At 39.8% G+C, this 23,433-nt stretch overlaps 1 protein-coding gene across 1 annotated transcript in view; it reads right to left on the reverse strand.

The window, feature by feature from the left end:
- yjefn3 (YjeF N-terminal domain containing 3) overlaps positions 1 to 22,477 on the reverse strand; it is a 42,674-nt gene extending 20,197 nt beyond the window's left edge. The window contains exon 1 of the mRNA XM_072389773.1: positions 21,912 to 22,477. Within this exon, the coding sequence (XP_072245874.1) occupies positions 21,912 to 21,979 (68 nt within the window). The 5' untranslated portion in view covers positions 21,980 to 22,477. The remainder of the gene's footprint in view (positions 1 to 21,911) is intronic.
- Positions 22,478 to 23,433: the final 956 nt, after the last annotated feature.

Consider the following 23,433-nt stretch of genomic DNA (forward strand, 5'->3'; position numbering starts at 1 on the left):
TGATTTAAACCCGTCTACCTCAGTTTAAGGCTGGCGGCCTTTAGCATCGTGTGGTGTCACATCCCATTTGTTTCGAATGATGAAAGGTTGTTTTGTTTTTTGTCCTCCAGGTGGTAGACACAGAGCAGAATGGCTAACATAATATATTGGGCCCCTGGCTGGAACGAGACATATTGGTGACTTATCTGTGTTTCTAAGTGACCTGAAGTTTAATAACAACAATGTATCTGTGGCTCAGATCTGTGTGAGGACGAGCTTATCTTTGGATTCAGTCTATATATGTATGTGTTTGACGCTGTATCTACAGATATGCAAATTAGACTTTTAAACATAAAGCATCAGTGTATATCTATTGGTATATGACCATGCCAATGACATTTACATTTATACAAGAAAAAGGTGAGCTTGTTTTGTTTTTTCCTTGAGTGCCTCTCATGCATAGCCCTGGTGCCATAGCAACAGAGCTGCCAGAATCATGTGACTGCATATAACAAGAATGCTATTAAGAATAAATGGCTATTGTATGCCCTTTTGAATATAGCTGCATACAGTGTGCTGGTTAATTAGTCTCAAAAGCCATGTAGGTGAAAACCAGACACAACCAGCTGATACGAGCACGCAGAGCAGGGCGTGCAGGTAGAAAACAATCCTCCTGAGGGATGATTTCTGCCACATGAGCACACAGAACAGTATTTGTCAGAAGAGAACACATCAGTAAGGGCGCAGCACTGTGAGAAGGACACCCCTTCTGTCCACACTGAAGACCAGCTGAAGTGGGAACATGTCAATATGTACATTTGTATTTGTACATCAAACAAAATAAGCAAACAGATTTTTTTTTTTTTTAAATCCAACAACATGACGAGTCACAAAAAGAGGAAACATCAGTAAGAACGGTGTTCCTACTTGCAGATTCTTAAAAGTCAAACTGATGAGTGAGCAGCTGTTGTGCAGTTTCGAGCATATATTTAGAAAACCTAGAAGCCTCACGGGCTTCTGATTCTTTTACATATCCGCCATCTTGGGAAGAGCTATATTTGTTGGTAATATAATGTCAAGAAAAATATTTACAACTGTAACTTGATTATACTACTTAAATTTGAGTAGTTTCAAGTTTCCTGAAGTTTGTTCGTTAAAGCAGTGAGAATTTGGTTAATGCTGGTTAATTTGGAACCAGATTAAGTCACTGAGGGTGAACCTAATCTGCCTCCTGTTAAGACACAACTTTCTGTGGATCTAATGCTAAAACTCACAGTTCCTCTCAGATCTGTCTTTTAGTGTATTCCAGTTTAGGTTTTTCATTTTCTGGCACAGATTAACTATTGAATTAGTTCACTCTCCACACCCTCATAAGCCACTTTTGGACAAAAGGACATTTTTCACAATTCTTGTAACTTCTAAAAGAGGTAACCACTTTTTTTCTTTTTTTTAATTGTGTCTGCATTCTTAAAACCAAGAACAGTTTTGGTTCTTTAACGTCTGTAATTAGTATTTTGTAGCACATACTTTAGACTAATCTCCTTGACAAAAAAAAAAAAAACTTGACAAATGTACTGAGGTGAAAGGGTCAATATATAAACCATATAAGCATAAAGAGCATGTATAGACTGATAAAATAAACAACAGCTTCCAACATTAGTTTTAAAATGTGGCGCAAAGTGCAGAGTGACAGGCAGATAGTTAAGTTAGGGCTTATTCTATTTTCTTTGAGTCTTTACCTAATGGAGGAAATAAAAACTTGCATATCATTTGCTGATGTCTGGTAGGATTGTCTGAAACACGGCCCATAGGAGCTGCCTGGAAGGCATCCTGACCAGAGATACGGACCCTCTCATCTGGCTCATTTTGATGCAGAGGAGCAGCAGATGAGCCTTTCCCAGATGACTTAGCTCATCACCCTATTCCTAAAGCGTGAGCTTGTCTTTCCGTTTTCACTCTTAAAATCCTAGCTCCCAGAAAATGGTGTTTATATATTTGTCCTTACATAACTCCTATGGTGTGAACACTTTCGGAGCTTAAGATCGGCAAAAAATATCAGGCCTGAAACCTCGTGTAACAGCCATTTAAACCTCTAACTGTGCCAGCGATGACACCTGTTGCCTGGGCTTCCCTTACCCCTTGATTCAGTTACTTGCACAGTCAAGTTGAGATGCAGTTACAACTCGACTGGGCCATTTAATTGAACCAACGGCAGTGTCTAACAAAGTGACACTGTGGATTGTGGTAATCCTTGTAATTCTTCTTCTAACTTTCTTGGTAGGAGAACATCATACATTTAAGTACAGCCAGATTCACTGCGCACTTTGTAGTTAGACTACTTGAATGGTGTTTTTGTCAGATAAAGCTGTAGTTATGAAATAACCGTGAGCTGACATGTAGTCTTTTCAGTAGTAGTTTCCAGTGTCACATAAACATGTTGACTGTGTCTACATTTGAAGAAGAAACTCAAGCTACACCCTGAACACCACACTCAAGATAAGCAACAAGACACAAACCCACCAACTGGCTTCCCACGAACAAAAACTGTGTGCGGTGTGTAAAAAGCTGAACAGCAATCAGCTCCGTTAGTTACCCTACAAAACTAACATTATGCGCGTGAAACAGGTCAAAGCCCTTGGGCCTGTGGCAAGCTTGAGTTTTCGCTCTGTAAAGAACTGGAAAATAAAAAAATGGGCAACAGGTTACCTGCCTTCTGCTCTCCCTTTGCCAGTCAGAGGAGGAGAGCTAGCTGCTGATGTGCGTCCCACCAGGGAGCTGAGGACCCCTCGTGGGTTGACTTGCTACTGACCTCGAGTCAGGTTTTTTTTTCTTTCACACAAAACTCTTCAATACTTTACATAAAACAAACTAAATTAATACATTACATATTGAAATGAAATATTACATATGTGTAAAGCATAGTTCAATAAATGTTAACAAAAATTCAAATGAAAACAAGCTGGACGTGTTTGAATGTATAAGGACTGACATGATTACCTATATCAAACTGGAATCAAAGAGAACTCCAAACTATGTTGATGAAACTAAATAAGAAGGGACAGAAATGGGGGAGGTTGAGTGGCAGCAGAGAGGAAGCTTAGAGGAGGAGAAAGAGGCAACAAAATTAGAACAGCCGCCACCAGCAGCAGTGGGACAGTGACAAAACAAGTCAGCCTAATAAAGGCCTGCCATGAAGAAGACAATGTTCCTGCAGCCCACTCTGCTATATGTGGCTAAATTAACCCTGTGTATTTAGCACATGGCTATTTAACGGAACCCTTTTTCTTGATGCGATGTTGAGCAACGTTAGATCAGGGAAGTCACCTTAAAAGCAAGGCATTTTATGTTTATACAGTGGTGGATAATTGATATAATAATATATATATAATTTCATATTTGATATCTTCAAATGTGTTGTGAGATGCAGGTAAACATTTTATGGGACTAAATGTCTGACATCTAGCCATGTGAATCGTGTACAATGTACCATATAGACCAATAACATTTGAGTAAACTCGTGCAAATGCAAGCCTCATAGGAGGTTGACTGTCACTGTCTTTTACCTCTATGTAGCCAAAACTTCAATCACAGAGAAGTGCACAGTATTCTAGACTCAACTTTGATGAGTCAAGTGTGGCCATAATGAGTCGACATCCACGTAGTACACTGCATAAGCAACTGTGCTGGGTGAGTAAATAGCCTGTATGCACCCTCCTTTCTGCATTCTAACTTTTTTAAAAGGGCCACTGTGGGCTATCGACTTTACTACCAAGATATCAGGCTGGTGTTTTTACAGTTTGTGTCCGCTGCTACAGAGTGGATGACACAATTTTGGCTGATTTAGGATAAGACACAGATGCATCAAGGTCAATTACCAGCTACTGTGAAAAGAAAGTTTCGCCAACCCGTGCAAGTTCCAAAACTTTTTTATGAGGCTAAACCTTCAAGGAGGCTGTTTAAAAGTAATGAAAATCAGGGTTACTTTTACTCTTTCATTTTTTTACTTAGAAAGTCTGTTAGAAAGAACCAAAGTAAACCCTCTTGAGAGCAGTCTTATCCTCAGCTTAAGCAAAGCCCAGAACTCAGAATAAGCAGGAAGGAGGAAATTATTGATGTGATCCTAAGTAGACCAGTGAGTGGGCACACTGTGACTGTGAAGCACCAACTCATTAATTGCTGGTTTCTTTTGACAGAAATAGTCCTTTGGTATTGAGGACAACAGGCTCCATATAAGGTGTTTGCATCCATCTTTGCAGTTGAGAGGAGCTACAATTACAACTCAACTTGGCAAACTAATTGGGACGCACTGTCCTTGTCCCCCCTGCACGGATGGGAGGGAAATTGAGTTATTACACAAAGTGTATTACACAAAAATGTTCAAGACATCCTGTCTAGTCTTGCTGAGTGTATACATGCAGAAGTGATTGGATTTGATTACCTGAGTGTGTTGGTCCAGCGTTCAGAGCTTTGATTTTATACAATTGGACTAATGTGTTACTGTGCATTTTAAGTAAAGTAAAGCTTTGGTCAAAGTAACCAGATAAATGGTTTGGTTTTCCAGTACAATGCAAACAGGATAACTTTCCTTGCATCCCCTGCCAGTTTCTTCCTTAATTGGGCAACAGGCAGGTTCAGGTAACAAAACAATTGTGCACAGAGACTCACAAAGAGGTCTTTATATAATTCTTTCAGTGATTACAAACTAGTGTTAGTCTAATTTACCCTACAGTTCCAACCCTGAAAGCTCAAAAACAAACATCTATAAAATACAAGGCACTGAAATGAGTGATTTATTTCTGTCCAAGTCCTGTTTATGAGTGTGAGTTCTCCAGAGGAGCACAGAAACATCTTAAAAAGGGGAAAAGACTTTAGGGGAAAGTAAAGATTTGGTGCTTAGCGTTGCAGTGTTGGTGATACAAGAGATACAAACTTGGAAGCTAATTTTCATTTGTTTTTTTTCAGTAAGTGTCCTCATTGCAGGCTTTAAATGCCCTGTGTGAATGCTGTGGACTTCATCTCAGCTCAGCTGGTTTGGATACAAAAGACTAATCTCCCTCCTGCTTGTGTTTTTTATGGTTCATTTTGTAGTTCTGCCAATAAAAGGCTAGAGATAGAATCCCCAGGCAAAGTATAGGGAGGACAGAAAATAATGCAATCTGTCACTGCTGGCAACTCTCCAAGGATTCCTTTGAATACCTTCTCACGTACACGCTTCCCTTTCTTTCCTAATCATCGCTATACATATATAAATGTAGGATCCAATTCTTTTAGTCCTGAGTCATTCTCTTTCACAGGGCAAACTATGGAGATTGCTGAAAAAAAGGGCAGGTGAGTCAACTGAAGGCAGTTGGATACAGACCACCTGAAAGCTTATTTATGCAAAACCCTCTCTGCCATTGGCTGTCAGTGTCTCCCACTCATTTCACCTGATTCCTTCATACAGCTTTGCTTCTGACAGAACTGCTTCTCCACTCACCTGCACTTACATGCATCCACACACACACAATTTAAATGTGCAGGCTGTTTATAATTGATGAGCACGGCAGCAGGGGGAATGATGAGAGAGACCAGAGAGCCATCGTATTGAAAATGGCATTCGGCCGACCTTTCACAGCTTCGCCGGCATGTGTGTGTCCGACTGTACGTGCGTGTGGGTGTGTGTGTGTGTGTGTGCGTGCGTGTGTGTGTGGGCGCATATGTGGGTGTGTTTACAATGCTTGGGTGGCAGGTGGTAGGGAGTAATGTGTGAGGAGACAAATGCTCATGGAAGACATGATCAGGAGAGTATTCTTCAGAGATGCTCTAATTAAAAAAACAACGATGATAATGAAAGAGTTGAAAACAGTGAGATGGTACTCCTGTGAGTTGCCTATTATGAGACAAGGTGTAACCATTGCCTTGGATCAACAGCGCAAATTTAGTTTTGTTTCAGGAGATGAGACAAACATTTAAAACTCTTTAGCACATGCCCATGTGGAATGTGTTTTCTTTTGTAACATTGTCACAAGATTAGAGATGGACATTGAATTCCAGGTGCTGCTCCAAACTCTGCTTGACTGACAGATAAGTGTGTGTTAAAAGTCTGTGTGTGCAGCTTTAACCTCAGGCTTCCACCAGCTTTTGCACCAACCGCCCTGGTGTGTAATTTATGCATATGTGGTATTTCTATTACATTGGGAACAGAATGTCACACAAGCTGCGCAGCCTGAGGAGCCTAGCAGGGTGTTTGTCGATTTCTATATGCCCACTGTGCTCGAGTGACTGTGTACATGTGCCATTGCAGTCAGTGTTCCTCATCGCCAGGAGGTGAAAAAGCTGGAGGAGCAGGGGTTACAGTTGTGCGAGCAGCACACTGTAAAGACGTGAAGATGTGGAGGAGGCGCCGTCAAGCTGATTGTGCTCCTGCCGCCGCTGCCTACACGCACAGTTTTATTCTGCTGATTTGTAACAGTGTTGCCGGCTGACAGCTTTGACGGTGAAAATGTCACAGCCATCAATTCTAATTTACAAGCTACCGCTCATGTCCCTATATTTTGAACAGTTACATTTTTACTGTATATTGTCAATCAGTCAAAGCCAGTGAAGCAATACTGTAGGAGACATAGAGCTAATGTGAGAAACAGCAGTCATTTCAAGCCTTAATTAAAAGGTAACACAGAAACCCTGATCTCCCTTGAAGAGGTCAGTATTGGTAGGGGCAACTGTAGTCTCAAGTTACTAACCCCAAAAGCAATACATTTATATGCATAACCAATTAGATAAATGTTATTAAATCTCCTCAAGGCTGACTAATCTCATTGCATTGACCTAGATTTGGAGGGAAATTAACTTGACATAACTGAAGTCATGGCCACATAACTGTTAGTGCTTTGAAACTAACTTCTAGTCCCACTCATCACCACATTTCCTAAATTGTTCCTGACTTTTCTTGATGTACTTTTGGAGGCTGGTTATGTTAAATAAATATATTTAAAAAAAATCCTGCCTCCTATATGTTGTTGCTGATAATTCACTTCTACAGTAGATGCATATACAATCTACTAGAGCAGAAAGAAGTATGAACACAGAGCACCGAGCCTGAAAAGTAGATTTATTTAGACATTTGAAATGGTTGAAAATAACTAATGCGGAATTTCCCAATAGACCACAGGCTCATCGAAATGCAAGTTACTGATTCAGAAACACAGCTTGAACTCATTATGATAAAGAGAATGTCTGCAGATTTGAAAATGAGAGAAGGAGTGGGTGGAAATCCATGCATTAATGGGCTAGTGTGTGTTCATTATTGTGTAATGTGAGTGAGGAGTGAGTGCTAAGAGTTTAAGAGACTGAATTACAGCTTAAGGGGTGTGAGTTTATGGTAGCGTGTGTAAGCAAGGAGCATATTTTGGAGAGTAAAAATCCATCACTGCAATGTGATTATTTCAAACCCTGGCATTTTTCTTGCATCTGCACTTGGTGTGAATGTTGGAAGGTTACACATTCCTCACAATTAAGGGATGGTTGTGAAAGAGTGCATTTCATCCTAAGCTAACCTTTCCATGTAGTTTTGGAATAAAGCAGTAACTGATAACAGTGTAAGTGAGAAATGGAGGCCCCAGGATCAAACAGTTTGTTGAAATGTGAAGCCCTGGGACTTCCTACCTGCACTGAGAGTGATAGCGTGTTGTGTAGTTACAGCTCATAGAACTCTGGATGTTTTTTCTTGCTTTATTTAAGTTTCTTTTTCCCATTTATACTTTTCTGTAAGGTCAAACAATAATGGTATGCTGGCAGTGTTACAAAGAAGAAAAAAAAAGCAACTTAAAGAAATTACCACATGTCTGGAGCCACCCACTCTGTCTCATAATTATGGCAGACTCAAGAGTTTTACATGTACTGATTACTGTGAGCTAACAGAATTTTATTTTTGTTTTTTAAATAACAGAAGCTTGTGTTCCTCCCTGTAAGTCTGCCTCTTTATCATTGCAGCAATTATCATCATAAAAATCATGTAGTGAGATTGAAGAAACCAATTTTTTGGCAGTGAGAGCAAGAAAAATTTGATAGCAATACATGTGAGCTCATAAAACCAAACAGATGGAGGAAATGATAACGTTAGAAGGGAAATCATTTCTCATCGCCTCTGTTTCTCTTATTTTCTCTCTTTCCAATTTCATCCCTCCAGGGTTTTGATCTCCTGTTTCTGTGGAAACATTTCGTTGACTGCGTGTCGATTCCTTTGCCTAGCCATCCACTTTACTTTCACTGCGTGCCTCTCAGCATCACATGTTAACCTGCTGGCTCACAGGTCATCTGTTGCCCCTAGCAACTGTCCATCAAAGTATGCAGGAGAGAATTCCTCCACTGATTGCTTTACTATAATAGATCTCAGCTTGGGCAGAAAAGTGTTGCCAGGCAAATAGGAGATCCTGCATATATCTACACTGTGTTCAGAGATGCTGACTAATAATGAGCAAGAGTTCAATTATATTATCCGTTATTATCTGTGAGGACGGCACGAATGTGTCTATTATTATTATGTACTACATTCTGTGGATGTTTATGCACCCTAATAAACACACCAACAAAATTAGAAAAGAAGCCAATTAAACTGTATCATCTTGCTCAATAGTGCATTATGTTGACTTTCAAAAGCCAACTTTCTTTTTTCGTTAGTCTACCGAATGAATGAGGATCATCTGGAAAACAAAAACAGAGACCAATTTAAAAGGCAAGACATTTGCATTATTGGAATTCAGTGACAGCGTTCCTCCAATGGTAAATAAAAGAGAGACGCAATCAGGACTTAGCAGAGTGAGACAGTGAACACAGTTACTAAAGACTGGGAAAGCCTTCCTGGCCGATAGCCTATTGTACGCACTCTTGATTGCTCACAAATATATTAAGACACAATAAAAACCACAGTACCTGAGCACAAACATAGTGTCTTTTTCTTAAACTCACAGGGACATATGACATGAATGGGGAAAAAAATAATTAATTAGCTATTGTGAATTAATGAAAAAACATGACTCTGTGATTTTAGGCTTAAAGTTTCTTTCTTCTCCCCCTTTCTTTGTAATTCTCACATCCTATTGAAACTGCTCACTAGAAAGAACTGAAGTCATAATCCTATCACAAACACACCAACAATCAATCCACACATGTACTTGCAAGCTGCGTCCCTGGAAAGGCCTATACCTAACAAACGACCTGTACATGTGACAATAAGCCAGGCAACATCCCTCCCTAGGGTGTAGCTAGGAATAGTTTCTATGGTAACTGGCACAAAACCAGTTTTGAGTGACAAGTGGTAATAGCTGACAGAAAAGTGAGTGCTAAGACACAGCCCACTCCAGATCTTATTATCAGCTCACTGGTCCTCTCACACACGTTATTCCCTCTACATCTAACCACCACCCACCCCCCCCCCCCCCCCCCCACCCCCCATTCCCCCATATACCTCAAACTCTCTTTTCTATACTTTATTCTCGCCTCTCTGGATCTGCTTCTCTGTTTCTCTACAGTCCTTTTCCAGCAGAGAGAACATATAGCAGGTAACTAGTAGGCATCGCTCCCATTCTGTCACCATGAGAGCATTTCTTTTTCTAGTCTCATTGTGCTGAACAGCTCTGGCCCTTGTCAGCGACACTTCTACAGCATTCAGAGGCAAACATAGGCACACTCATAGGTGCGTTTGCCTGTTTTAACTTGTGAAAAAGGCTGGAGGGTCTGAGGATGGAGGTACAGACCTCACTGTAGGCCAGGAGACCCAAGCTGATCACTGTCACTGTTTAAACGTTATTTTTGTTTGACACTATCCTTTTGCTTTTGTTTTCATTGTTTTATTAGGTGTAGGCATTAGGTTAAAGTTAGGTTTATGCTAGGTTAAAGTAAGGAAAACATTCAAATAGAGAAGCTCATAACACCCACTGCATGAGTTGTTAAAGGTACTCTTTGTTGAAATATTTTTTTGAAATACCCCAAATTCAACTACAGCCATCAACAGAATAGGAAAAAGTAGTACTTTTGATGTTGAATAAAAAAGATGTCTGTACTGAAGCTGAGATATACAAATGGGTAACTTTATGGGCCGACCGGACTTTCCTGTAATACTACTTTGTAAATCTAGATGGGGCATGAATCACCACAGCATCAAGTCTACCCCAGAGCCAACAGGAGAAAAAGAAGAAGCAGTGGCAGAAGCAGCCAGTAGCATATTAACAAACTGCCAGCTAACAGAGCACAGAGACCAGTAACATATAGTAACAGTAATTATATGCCACCACCCCCTCCTATGAAAAAACTGCATTCAGCAGCAAAGATACAAAATGACAGCAAGAGAGGCAAAGGCTTGTAAATCATTGGCTTAATCTTAAACAGGAATGGAAACATAAGCCCCATCTAGTAAAACTCTGCCCTCTTTTGGTGATAGTTTGAATGGGAAAGTTACAAAAATCCACCTTTTAAGTCTGTATAGCCCCACTTAGCTAACCTTCTGTAGATATTAAGCATAGGCATTGAGATTTTCCAGACAAATACTGGCCTTGCTTTGATTACATTTTGGGAGAGATTTTCTTCTAAGGCTAAAAGTTTTGAGCTGCTTAGATTTATCGCTTAAAAGTTAGCATGAAGCAGCAACAATTATTTTGTACCAATGTCACTTGGAAGACGTTTACCTCCAGGTTTGGTTTTAATGAGAAGTCAACACTAAAGCACAAAACAGACGTGTGCAACAAAATAAAACATGTTAGGAGGACATGACATACCAAAAAAACGATAAATATGATGCAGCATTCGACATTTAACCAACAGCTGCAACCTAAACGATAAGGATCTCATGACGAATGGAGGTTTCAGAGTTAGCATCTGTGGTCCAAAACTACAGTGATGCAGTCCCCCGATGTCCCTCTTTGTTTGTTTAACTAACATTATGTCAGTGTCTTGAGTGTGTTTGATTTTTACATTGTGTTTTTGCATGCAAAGTCCTAACTGTGACCCACCAGATTTCTGAGTTTTTGAGGTAATGCAAGAGTATAGTCACGAAGTGAAGCACTGGCATGGTAACTATAAAAAGTAACCATCAGTGGAGCTATGAGTATACAATTCACCATGGCAACTGGTGCAGCAAAAAAGGTTGTTCTAAGTTATTATGTTTAAATAAGATTAACATGACTACATCTTCAGAAAAAACAACAGAAATACATTGCAAAAGGAGAGAGAAGTGCTGACCGAGTCCATGTGGAAGTTTGAATGCTACTGTTCTTCTTACTTAACATTTCAGCACCCCCAAAAAAATGGAGGGATTCTACTGAATAACACTTCTTTTTTCAGTCGTGTAAAATCCCATGTTCACCTTGGTTCAGTTACTATATTGGAAAACTACTGAAGCCACAAATGATTTTGAGCCAGAAAAGAAAGATTTCTTATTTGCAATTTAATATCCCATCTCTAACTGACCCCCGTTCGACTCGATTCTTCATTCTGACACCACTGAAGTCATGCCCAGGAAATTTGTTAGGCAGCCACAACCACGTACCTTATCTTTGTGTAATTAAACTGCAAAAGAGGTGAGCATTGCTCAATAAATAGATCTTTTCATACAGTAAGAAGTGATTATTGCTGTTTATTATCAAACCCTCCAACTGGTTGTATACAAAACCAAGGCTGATAATCTTTCACTTTCATATGACATGGATATATGGAGTATTTTAAAGGACACGTTTATTGCCACTAGTTCACAAATTGACTGATCTCTGAGGGCTTAATGAACATGCTTTGGTCAAAATGCCACAGAAAAACTGTACAACAGCTGCCTTTTCAACAATGAAGGAGTGAGCCATTCAACTCCACTCCATCCCTCTCTTCTACAATGATGTCTGATATTTGAGGTCTGTCCTACAGCTTTGAGTTACCGTGCAAATGTAAATTTGGGCACAAATTACACTCAATGACCCTTGAAGCACATTATTACCTTATAAGAGAGCATACAATACCTTGGCTGAAAGCTCCTACAACCGCCCACCAAACTGATAGAAAAATACTTGACTTGACAATTTTATTCTCAAATACTTACATTTCCCTTTTGTGCAGTTCAGCCACAGTTGGAAGTGATCCCTTTTTTAGACAGAGTGTGGTCATCAGTCATGCGGTTGGTCCATTCCTCTGTTTTTTATGTTTTCATTGACTAATGTTAAGAGGCATTTCTTATATGGGCTTCTTTTCTACAAATTTTAACATGTTTATTTCTGAAATAGCAAATCAGCTAATGTCACAGATGGTGCATTGAGTGCACAAAAGGAAAACCAATAAGAAGCCAGATTCCCTTGTCAGGATATAAATACATTCATTAAACAAGAACCTGTCAGAGTATTATGAGCACATTTCTTTCATGTGCAAATGACATAACTAATTATGAATGTTAAAGGGCTGTATGATTTAAAGGTTGCATGTGGTGGAGGATAAAGGTGACTGGACCAGTGACTCTAACTGGGGTGCACATGCAAACACGTAGGACCCAAGGAGGCCATTTAATCATTTATTTGTCCTTAGTTGGAGATGGTTGGTCAAATGGTAGAAAGGATGATTTCTGTACAACAAACAAACATAAATCAATACACTGCCACACATGCTGTATATTAGAATGATAAACATAGTATTAGCAAGCTTACTTATTAATGCATCCGCTCAAAGTTAAGACTTCTCAAGCCTTCAACACCAAACAATACGTTATTATCTATTCAAAAGAAATACACAAAGGATTACGGTGCATGGAATTTAGGTATAATTCAAAGGACAAACAACAATCTGAAACTAGAATCAAACTAACAATCAACACTTACTGGTGTGGCAGTATGGCAGACAGGGATAAAGGAACAGAGGTCTTGAACGGTCCTTATATCACCTCCCCTGTGGTGCTAAACTCCTCCCATCATTTCAAACCTACATAATCTCCACCCACAAAGTAACACAGAAGCTTTGGGTTTTTAACAATGAAAATTTGCCCTTCATAGCGAAGAAAAAAGCAAAAAATTCTGTTTCCTTGGTACAGAAAACGCAGCATGATTTGAAGTTGAAGGTGGACGAAGACCATATGTAGAGACAAGAAGCATAACTCTTGTCTGAGCTGTGTCTGTCACGTACCAATCCAATCTACTTGGCTGGATGGCTGTCAGTCAGAAGGTTGTTAGTTGGGACCCCAACTTCCCCAGTTCACATATCGAAATGTCCCAGGGCAAAATACCAAACTCCACATTGTCCCCAATAACTTGCAAGTTGCTTTGGATAAAAGCATCTGTTAAGTTAATGCAATCCCCTGTCAATCTGAACAGAGTTTATAGTTTATAGGTGTTATAACTTAAGAGATATAAAGCCAGATATTGCTCCTATAAATAGCAGGCACTTTTATGAGACAACCATCATATACAATAAACAGTCAATCACGGAAGGAACACACATCAAATTTGTGTCCCAAAATCCACTCCCAATGTGACATGTAGATTGATTTGGCCTCAACATCAATCAGGTAAATGAGGAAAGGACATCCCATGTCTGACAGCTGCCTCAGGCTCAGCAGGAGGGATTGGATGAGGAGATTTTTTTTTTTCTTAGAAAACCTGTCAGCGAGCACAATACTGTAAGTTACCATGGTAACTGACCCAGAGTTTGAGTTACCATCAAAGTAAATGTAAGCATGTAGCTAGGCTCCACATACAGATACCTTGAGTTAGAATACCTCATGACTATAGATAGAATTGCGCAAGTTCTGTGATAAATGTCAGTACACACATTTTTTTCAACAAAGCAAAAAAATGTGTGTGAGATAATAGAGACCGAAAGGCCTCATTAATATCTTACTAATCTATAGTAATGCTTCACTCAAGGGAGGAAAGTGTGAGTGATGACATTGATTTCTTCTGCTACATTCCAGTCATGAATGCTGCAGCAGAAATCGCAGAGTTAATTCTGCCATCACGCGACAGACCTGGAGATTTGATGCATTATGACGACATGCTTCAGCCAGTCAAATGCCAATGCTCTGATACAAACAGTAGAAAGTAGTTCAACACAATTGTGATATCCATTCCCTCATGTTACCCAACATCTAAATACAAAACAAAAAACAGAGCCAGAGCTCAAACTGGATGTAGGGCACTAATGAGAGGAACGTGACAACAAAGACTATTATTCATGCAATAAATTAGTCAGTTGTGCAATATAGAGTGTGCTTTTCTTTGCAGCTAAACTTTACTAAAACCTCCTTTTCAAGAGCTCATAAATCTGACTGTTAACTTGTTAAAGGACTGTACTAGAGATCGTGACATCATGTGAATGCTTGGAGAGTTCTAGGAAACAGCCGGGTTGAGAGTCATTTTTAGATTGTTAGATTTTCCAACTCTTACTTTAACAGAAGAGCACACAAAACCCTGTAAAAATCTCCTCTGCCAAAACCTTCTACCTTCTTTCTCGCACAAACCAACAGGGATACACACTCACAATCCTAACCTCTTTTTTGCTCCCTCTTACGCCCGTCAGCATTCTAAATGTGGCTTGGTAAACAAAATAAACAGCTAATGCTCACAAACAATGAGTCTGTACACATTAAAGAGCACATTTTCTATCTGAAGTTGTTCTTGCAGGAAAAATCCTATACTTTTAACCTGGATTCTTATCATGTGGCCATGATCTCCATTGATCCCCCTAACATTTCCCTCACAAAATGTATTCTCGAGATATTGAGAAAAAAACTACATATGGGCAAACAACAAAAAAAAACCAAGCAGCTCGATAATCGATGAACATTTACAACGAGCATGGCATCAAAACGTGGGAAATCACAAGTTTAGCAGAGGAGGCTGATCAAAAAACAGAAGTGAAGTTGTGAAAAGAAAAGAGCAGAAGGAGCCGAGGAAGACTGAAAGTATGTCACCTGCAATATTGTTAACAGCACTAAAATATTGTATGAAAAGATAAGCACTGCGATAGTTTAATTAACAGTGTGTAATTGAGAAACAGTGTGGAACTGCCAAAGGAAATAATGCTCTGCCTCTAATAATAGCCTCTGCTCCACTGAGTCAAATGAAAGTCCCTGTGATTGGAAGAAATTCTTTATAGAAGGAAAAAGCATCTGAAAATGGAGACCAAATCCTTTCATATCCACAGGAAGGTGTTTTTCTTTTCCCTTTTCATGTTGCATGGATGGAGATGCTGCATTTTTCAGACTCACTGCACATCATGTACACAACATCACTAAAAAGGAACACAACTCAGTTCAGGGCACAGACACCACTTTTTAAACCTAGAGGCAATGGCAACACTGTCATTCTGATTATGTCTTTTTTTTTTTTTTTGGTGCAATTGTTTTTTTGATTGATTGTCAGAATGTAACTGAAAAAAGAAAAAGCAGATGGTACCCAGGAGCTTCATTTGGTGCTTGCTAAACACACCAAGCAGATGACATGGTGCGCAGGCACTGAAGCCACTGCCAGCACTACATTTTCAACATATTGAATCGAATTTATGAAACTCTAAACCACCGCAAAGATTTTATAGATCATGAAAATGTGTTTCCTGCTGTCCAGGGCACTATTGGTTGCTTTTTCTATCAGGACTCTTTGTGTAGGTGTGAATATTTGATGAGAATGTAGCAGGGAGGTGCTTGAAGGCATCTAGTTGAGAGTTTTTCAACAGATTCTTCACTCTAGTACATTTTTGTGGCACAAGAGAGATACTAGATGCTATTAAATCCAGCTTATAGACATAAACACACACAAGGACTCACAGGAAACATTTACAAATGCATTCACAATTTGTCATTGTTTATGTGGCTTCAGCTCAAGTGCACTAGCCTTTATTTTTCAGTTAAGGCTCACAGGTTAAGGTTGATCATGGAAGTAAAGGTAATGAGAATTAAACTCCTCCAGAGCCTGGTGTTTCACAAACGAGAGATGAGGAGAGTAGAGGCACATGCTTCAAGGACAGGATGTACTGATCTGCCTCTTATTTAGTAAAGAGTGTGAGAGAAAAAGCTTTAAAATTTCCTCCAGTGCCCACTCATACACAGGCTCATTCTACCATAATTATCTGGGTCTGTGCACATATGCATACATATATATAATATCTATCTATCTATCTATCTATCTATCTATCTATCTATCTATCTATCTATCTATCTATCTATCTATCTATCTATCTATCTATCTATCTATCTATCTATCTATATATATATATATAGAGAGAGAGAGATATTATACATATGTAGAGACAGAGTTAGAGAGAGGGTACAGCATGAATCTTGTGTAGGTGGCAAAAGCATTGAAATAGTAAACACATCTCGATCATTCCAAGTCAAGCTCAATGGACTTGATATTCCTCCTGCAAAGTAGTAAATATAGTTAGTTTCCACACTCCATGCTCAGCCGGTGCATTTCAAAGGCAATTCATTATATTTGGGTTGTCAGAGCAAACCTGCAGTGAATATTAACTCAAGCTCAACCCACGATTTCAGTCGATAGGTGTTTGACCTTTTCAGTCTACTTTCATCTCTCCTCAAACCAACAGCTGCTGCGTTTGCAGTTTGCAGTTTGGGGTGAAAGTAGAAGATTTTTTTTGTAAATCTGTAATTGAGTTTTTTATTTTTACTTTTTTTTCATTTTTAATAAATTGCGATACCTTGGGAAGAATACTGCCTCTTCTCCAGTATTCCCCATTATCCACTGAAATCCCTTAAAATATTCACAGCGTGGGCATAATGAGGTAGACAGAGTCTTGCTCATCCTTCCTCAAATGGCTCGCTTGTGTATTTTATTAATGCTGCCTGGAAACTAATCTAAACCTGAATTTGCATTGTTTTGAGCTTTGGGACGCTCGGGCAAAATGAACAGAAGAGCCATAAAACCTCAGTTTTTATAAGAGATAAGGGATGAACAGTAAAAATCCATCAACATGAGAAAGTGTTATTATCAACCCTTTCCATTTGCTTCTGTGTTCTTTTTCCCCTGACCTCTACCAGTTCTACATCCTTCCAAACATTTGGCTTCTGTGTCAGACAACGGTTCAGTGCAGCTTTCATGAAAATCTTGCCGTTCATGAAGTGCAGTGTTAGCTTGGCGATAGCTGCTGTTAAAAAAAAAAACATCTGAAAAGTAATTCACATTTTTCTCCCAAGTCCTCAGATTGATTTTTGCATTAATCAGCGATTCTGTGATGACAACCATCGCAAGAACAAAAATGTATCCAGTAATTATCAGTGATCATGCTCTGGGATCTCTTGAATATTGAAAACCCTCGCAAGATGGATCTTTTTTTCATATCACTTTTAAAAGACCCCCAATTGAACATTTGTTGTTTTGTTTTTTGACATCCTTCTCAGAAATGCATTACCCTCCGGCTGGCACATCATCACTCATGGGACACATCAATTTAAGTAGCCCAACAGAGGAAACTGAGACAGAATTATGAAACCCTGAATATTAATTAAATTAAATGATAAAACAGAAAACATTTTCTGCATAAAAGACTGGAATATAAAAGCGGTTTGGACATTATTGACTCTGGTAAACACCTGGCAAGTGAGCTCAAACGGAGTAGGACATTTTTTTTTTTAAAAATCACCATTATCAGAGACTCACAGGGAGGCCAACATTTGAAGTTCATTTTAGTTTTCCTAAAACCCAGTAAAGATCCCATCATCACATCTAGTTATCGCCCCGTCACTCATTAAAACAGTCATGAAGATAATATATAATGATAATATAGGTATTACCAGTAGCTATCAAGAACTGAGAAAGTCGCCCCATCAGTAATGCACTCTGACCAAACTGGCAACTCCAACAATAGACACAGGTTATTCAGTTTGATTAATTGGATTTGGTGTCATTTTTTAACTGGGTCAAGATTTTCTACCCGACTCCAAGAAGAAGTTACTATAAATAGTTTCACTCTACATTGGGATGCTAGGCAAGGATGTCTACTACTCTCCTCTTCACTATTTTCAGTCTTTATTGAGCCCCTAGCAGCAGCTATTAATCAAAATGTTCATATGAAAAGACAACTGTTACTAACTGCCAGATCAGCATTTATGCAGATGATGTTCTTTCATTTTTATAAAACCCAAACTGACCTTCATGTGGTCACGTGGCTTCACAAGGTCATCGAGCAATTTTGTAAAATTTCTGACAATTCGATCAACTGAACTAAATCAGCTATTCTGCCACTACATACACAGAGATGGGATGGGGTATCTCTAACACAACCTACACCTCTGTGTACAGATCACAAAACCTATTTGGGGATTTATATTTCCCCCAGGCTGTCAGAGCTGTTCAATCTTGACTATTTGCCTGTTCCTCCTTCACTGCCAGTGGCTCAGTGGAGGGCCTGCTTGAACTGTTCTCTACCATGTAGCCTTTGCTGGGTCTTTTAGAGGTGGGTGAGGGGTAAGGCATTCTTCTCTTTTTATTTATATATATCACAGTTTGACATTTGATTATGTTTGAGACCGTAGACATTGTGAATAATTGACTCCACAGAACTGTTTTATCTTTGTAGTTTGACACAAATTGTCATTTTCTTGATACCGAGCACATTCATGGATGTGCTGAAACGGTCTCGGAGTGAGAGACAAGCGCAGGTCTCCCGAATAAAATGTCATTCCATTTCCATCCTGCAGCCTCCTTATTTTAACTTTGGTACATATAGACAAATGTAAGTATTCAAGTATTTAGATATCGTGCGTCAATCAATAGATAAAAAGGGGTAGGGTGTTACACTGTTAAGATTGGAGACTTATATGCTTATATGCATGACTGCAGTCAAGGTTAGTTTAGCTCTTCAATGCCCTGTCAATATCAACCCGAGTTTTCATCTGACATTGGTCTCTTTTCTGTTTGGTCAGATAAAACTTGTTTTTCGTTCTCGAGTGACGTTTGTATATGAAGCCGGCCTGGCCATTTTCATGGTCACACTTAATTCCTCAGCTTTATTGCACTGGATAGTGTTGGAGACTGCTGGCAGTGTGGAGGAGTAGAAAAGGGGACTCAAGGCAAGATTCTCAAGAGTGAGCTTCTCATACACTCCAGATACATTGTTCTGTGAAGTCAAATATTCCACTCTTAAAATACCTTTTATCAAGTGACTCCCAATAGTATTTACAAGTTTAATGCTAACATGACAGTATATAGGAATCCAGTACTTAAAGACTATATAAGACACAACAGCAGCATTAGTCTTATTTTAGCCCAATTAACAGCTGAAATCACAAAAAAAAACACAAAAAAGAACACAACAGACTTACTACAGATTCTATGCCTCACATGGAGGACGGCATCTGTGCTGACCCTGCACCCCCCTGTCAGCCCTAAATTTCCCCATTCCCAGCCCATGTGTTTGTCTTTTAAATATGATGAATAGAGAACTCTCACAGCTAATCTGACTTTAATGGAAGAGGAAAATCATGGCCAAACACTGCACCGGTAGCAAATCATATCTGCCCTTTGCTCTCGCTCCCTGCATCTCCACTTCTCTGCCCCAATCGTAACATTTGGTCTGCAAATAAATGCCAGAGCTGTCACACAGGTGAATGCAGCCGCCATCCTGGGAATTTGTAGCAGGGAGCTGAGAGGAAGTAGATAGGCCAAAGGAATAACAATAAGGCCAATATTCATCTTTGCAAATAAGGAGGGAGACGAAGCCAACGCAGATACACTCAGACAGCTTGTTTAATTGGCTGTGACTACAACGCACGGACAGGATTTTCTTGATGCAACTGACTGTGTAACTGAAAAAATTAATCCATTTTTCTTTAAAAACAACAGCGAGAAAGATGAGTCACGCTCAGAGTGAATTTGGATCTTTCTTAACCGTATTATCATGCTAAATACATGATAATACCACGTATTGAACAAATTTGGCTTCTGATTGCTTCTGGCAAATAAATCACTAACAACGTTTCCATAATTGCACCATGTTATTGAACAGCTTCATCACTAGGTTGTCTCATGGAGCTTAGGGCTCTTGGAACCCTAAGTGCCAGACAGCGATTATGTCCATTCAGCTATTATTTACTCAAATCCACAAATCCTCACCAACCTTGCATATATGTGTACATACACATATTGTCCATTTTTTCTTATGGTGATGTTTATTCAGTCACCCTTGCAAAAATGTATCTTGAAAATAATTGACTGCATTAATTGACTTCCGACGGAGATCTGCAAGGATGACGACTGGGACAAAGCCTCCCGGGTAATAGTTAGTCTTCCAGCCTCAGCTGCTCAGATGTCAACACACTTGGAGAAGAATGCAAATGCAGGCAGAGCGCGAAGACTACAATTACGCGTTAGTGAGGGCTGTTAATTAAGCTCCTCCAGCATGCTCTGATAAGATGGCAGCAACATGAAGACAATAAAATGTATGGGTGTCAGGAATCTCCGGCAGGCAAATTACTGATTGCAAGTGTTTTGTTAGTGTCACAGCAGACGTACAAATTGGATGCTGTGTTCAGACACCATATGTGCACACATAGTATAAAACCAGTGGCAGGTTTGCAGAGTAATTAATATTTTCAAATGGGCAACAGAAAGGAAGAAGCCCTCTGCCTTTGCTACATTAAAAAAAAACAACATGCTCTTTGAAGTGCACTAAGTGAAGAAAGAGCGTGGTGATTTTTTTTTTCTCCTGATGAACAAGTCAACCGATTTGAAGTAGATTAAACAACAGATTATGGCGAGAGAGCACTGTGCTGCTGTGGATTCCCCTCAGAAAGACTGTGGCTCATCTATAAAAGTTTGAAAAAAACATTAATTTATGCTTTTTGTATTTTTCTTTTGATAAAAGCCTCACAGGCTGAAATCAGCCCCCCCCCAGACAGCTTCAGCTCATCCTGAAGCTCCTCGGAAATTTAGTTTTTTTTTCCCCCCTAGAATCTGCATCATCAGCCTGCATGGAATTCTCTCTTTAAGTATTTTTGCCTAAACACCACATCTCGGAGGCATCTTCACTGTATATCTTTATAGATTTCAATATCTTCGTCAGTCATTTTGTAGCCTTTGGAATTACTCTGTCGTCTTTTGTTACTGAAACCTTTTTTTTTTTATTTATTTAAATGGTTATGGGAATTATATGAAAAATATTCAGAGCACGTAAAGTTGCTTCTCTTGCATTCGTGCCTAAATATGTTTTAGATGACACACGAACAATGCAGCGGCACTGATAATTCTTACCTCTTTTCCTGTCACTCAGACAGTAAAAGTGGTTTTACAGGCAACAGGAACAACCGTCCTGCACTAACCGTGAATTGCATGGCGTCATATCTACATAGACGCTGTATGACAAATTGCTTGGCTTTGTTTGCCAAATCTAACATGAGCCTCCTAATTTAATAAGAACTCAAAATTGTAATTCAGTTACAGGCTTCAGTTGAGTGGCAGAGCACAGTGGAAAAAGTTCAAGGCCGACAAAGCAGAGTAGAAGTAACCTGGAATACACTGAGGTGTTTCTGCACAGATCATAATCATTACCCTCACTTTCATCACCAGTTGTGGTGACTTAAATAACTGGATCCCCTCTTAATCCCTCCACTCTCTCTCTTTTTTTTCTATTTACAAAGCTTATTTTTACCAAACTGAAATAAAAATGTATATATTCACATGAGAACAGCTTTTATATCCTGCAAAAAGATGAAGACGAGGATCTCCCTCTTCGTCTCTCTTAATTCTGACACTTTCTCAAATCTTGGAGTGATTTAGAGCAGTCATATGAACTGGCAAATGTGCAACAGTGTGGAAAGAAATGAAACAGCTTAAAACAGGGGAGAAGGAACAGAATAGAACAGAACAGAACAGAACAGAACAGAACAGAACAGAATAGAATAGAATAGAATAGAATAGAATAGAATAGAATAGAACAGAACAGAATAGAATAGAATAGAATATAAGTGAGCAGGTGCCTACCTGAGGTAACGCAGGGGTTCTATGGTCTCAGCCTCTGCCTCAGCTGAGCTGTGGTTCATCTTCTCCATCTGTTTTCACCCAGCACGAAACGGCAAAACAAGAAAAAAGGCTGAGCTGTGCTTCTCCAAAGAAAGCACTTCCGTTCCTTCTCTCTGACTCAATAAACACACTGGCAACCTCTTTGCCTCGGGATAGACTGGGAATCTGAGCGGGATCGCACTCTCTCTGAATCTTTCACCACAGCTCTTGATTGGTTTGGATGCTGGTCGGTAATCACTTGCTGCTGGAGTACACACACGCGCGCGCACACACCCTCGCTGAATCTGGCCTCTGTGTCACTGCCTCCCCTGTCTGTTTCTTTCCCACCGTGTCCGCGGCTCACTCTCTGATCAAACCAGCTGGCTCTGTGTATCAGCTGCTCTTGCCGGGAAATCCAGCCAATTAAGAACCAGGAGGCATGGTGCTCGCCGGCTGATTGGCTCACACCGTCAAAGATCGTAGACGTTCAGTCCAAACCAAGTTGCAACACCTTCCATCACCTCCTCGACGGTCAAGCAAATGCACGCTCACACGTATGCATACTTCGTGGTAGCAAAATGATCCCTTGATGTGGACTCTGGAGCACGCATCAGGGGGATGAAGCACTTCCATCTGATGGTGGGAGATAAAGGAAGCGAACACAAATGGAATGGAAACAGAGCTGGAGTGGGCGTTAATGCATGCACGCTCATTGCACAGGGAATGTGATGGGGAAATGTTCATATCTAGTTTTATAGTTAATATTAAAAACACCCTCTCAGTTTCACACACACTCGAATGTAAAGGAGAAGTGAAGCTGTATCACGAGGAGAACCTGCAACCGCCAAGTGATGGCGCTCCGAAGTGGGTCGCGCTGATAAACAACATTCTGCTTTCTTGTTCAAACTTTGCTCTTTAGTCCACCATCTTACGCCTCGGCTCATAGTGTGAGCGTGAGTGTGTCCTGTGGACTTCTCTCGCAGATTTCGGGCACTGTTTTGCACTCAAGTGGCTGAATTTTCGTCAGGTCGCACAAATAATCACGTTAGAGTAAATTCCAGTAAGAAGAACTGCAGGAAGTCATACAGAACGTGCAAGGAAGGTTGGTGTGCTCTGCCATCTAGGGGCTAGTGCTTGAAATTGAATAAACCCCTTTATTTCTGCATGAATATAATTCAAAAGTCTATAAGATTGTCACACAAACCCTAAAATAACCCATTTAAGAAATGAGACAAAAACATATTATATTAAATGTAGAAATAGGAAGATATATATCTTATATTAAAGGAGTGACATTTTGCTTTCAGTATCTGGGTGCACTCTTGGGTCCTGCACATCCGCTCAAAGTACTTTTGGTCAATTTATCTGTACAAAACATATATGTTTGATTCCAGTCTGAATATTCTTTGGTAGTAACTTGTGTGCTCAGAGTCGCTGTCTTGCAGCATGAAGGAAAGTAATATTTCCTTTGGAATTTACAGCCATAACTAGGCTACCTGTCCCA

The sequence above is a fragment of the Leuresthes tenuis genome, unplaced genomic scaffold, assembly GCF_036924035.1.
Source record: "Leuresthes tenuis unplaced genomic scaffold, fLeuTen1.0.hap1 SCAF_7, whole genome shotgun sequence".
NCBI classification, from domain to species: domain Eukaryota; kingdom Metazoa; phylum Chordata; class Actinopteri; order Atheriniformes; family Atherinopsidae; genus Leuresthes; species Leuresthes tenuis.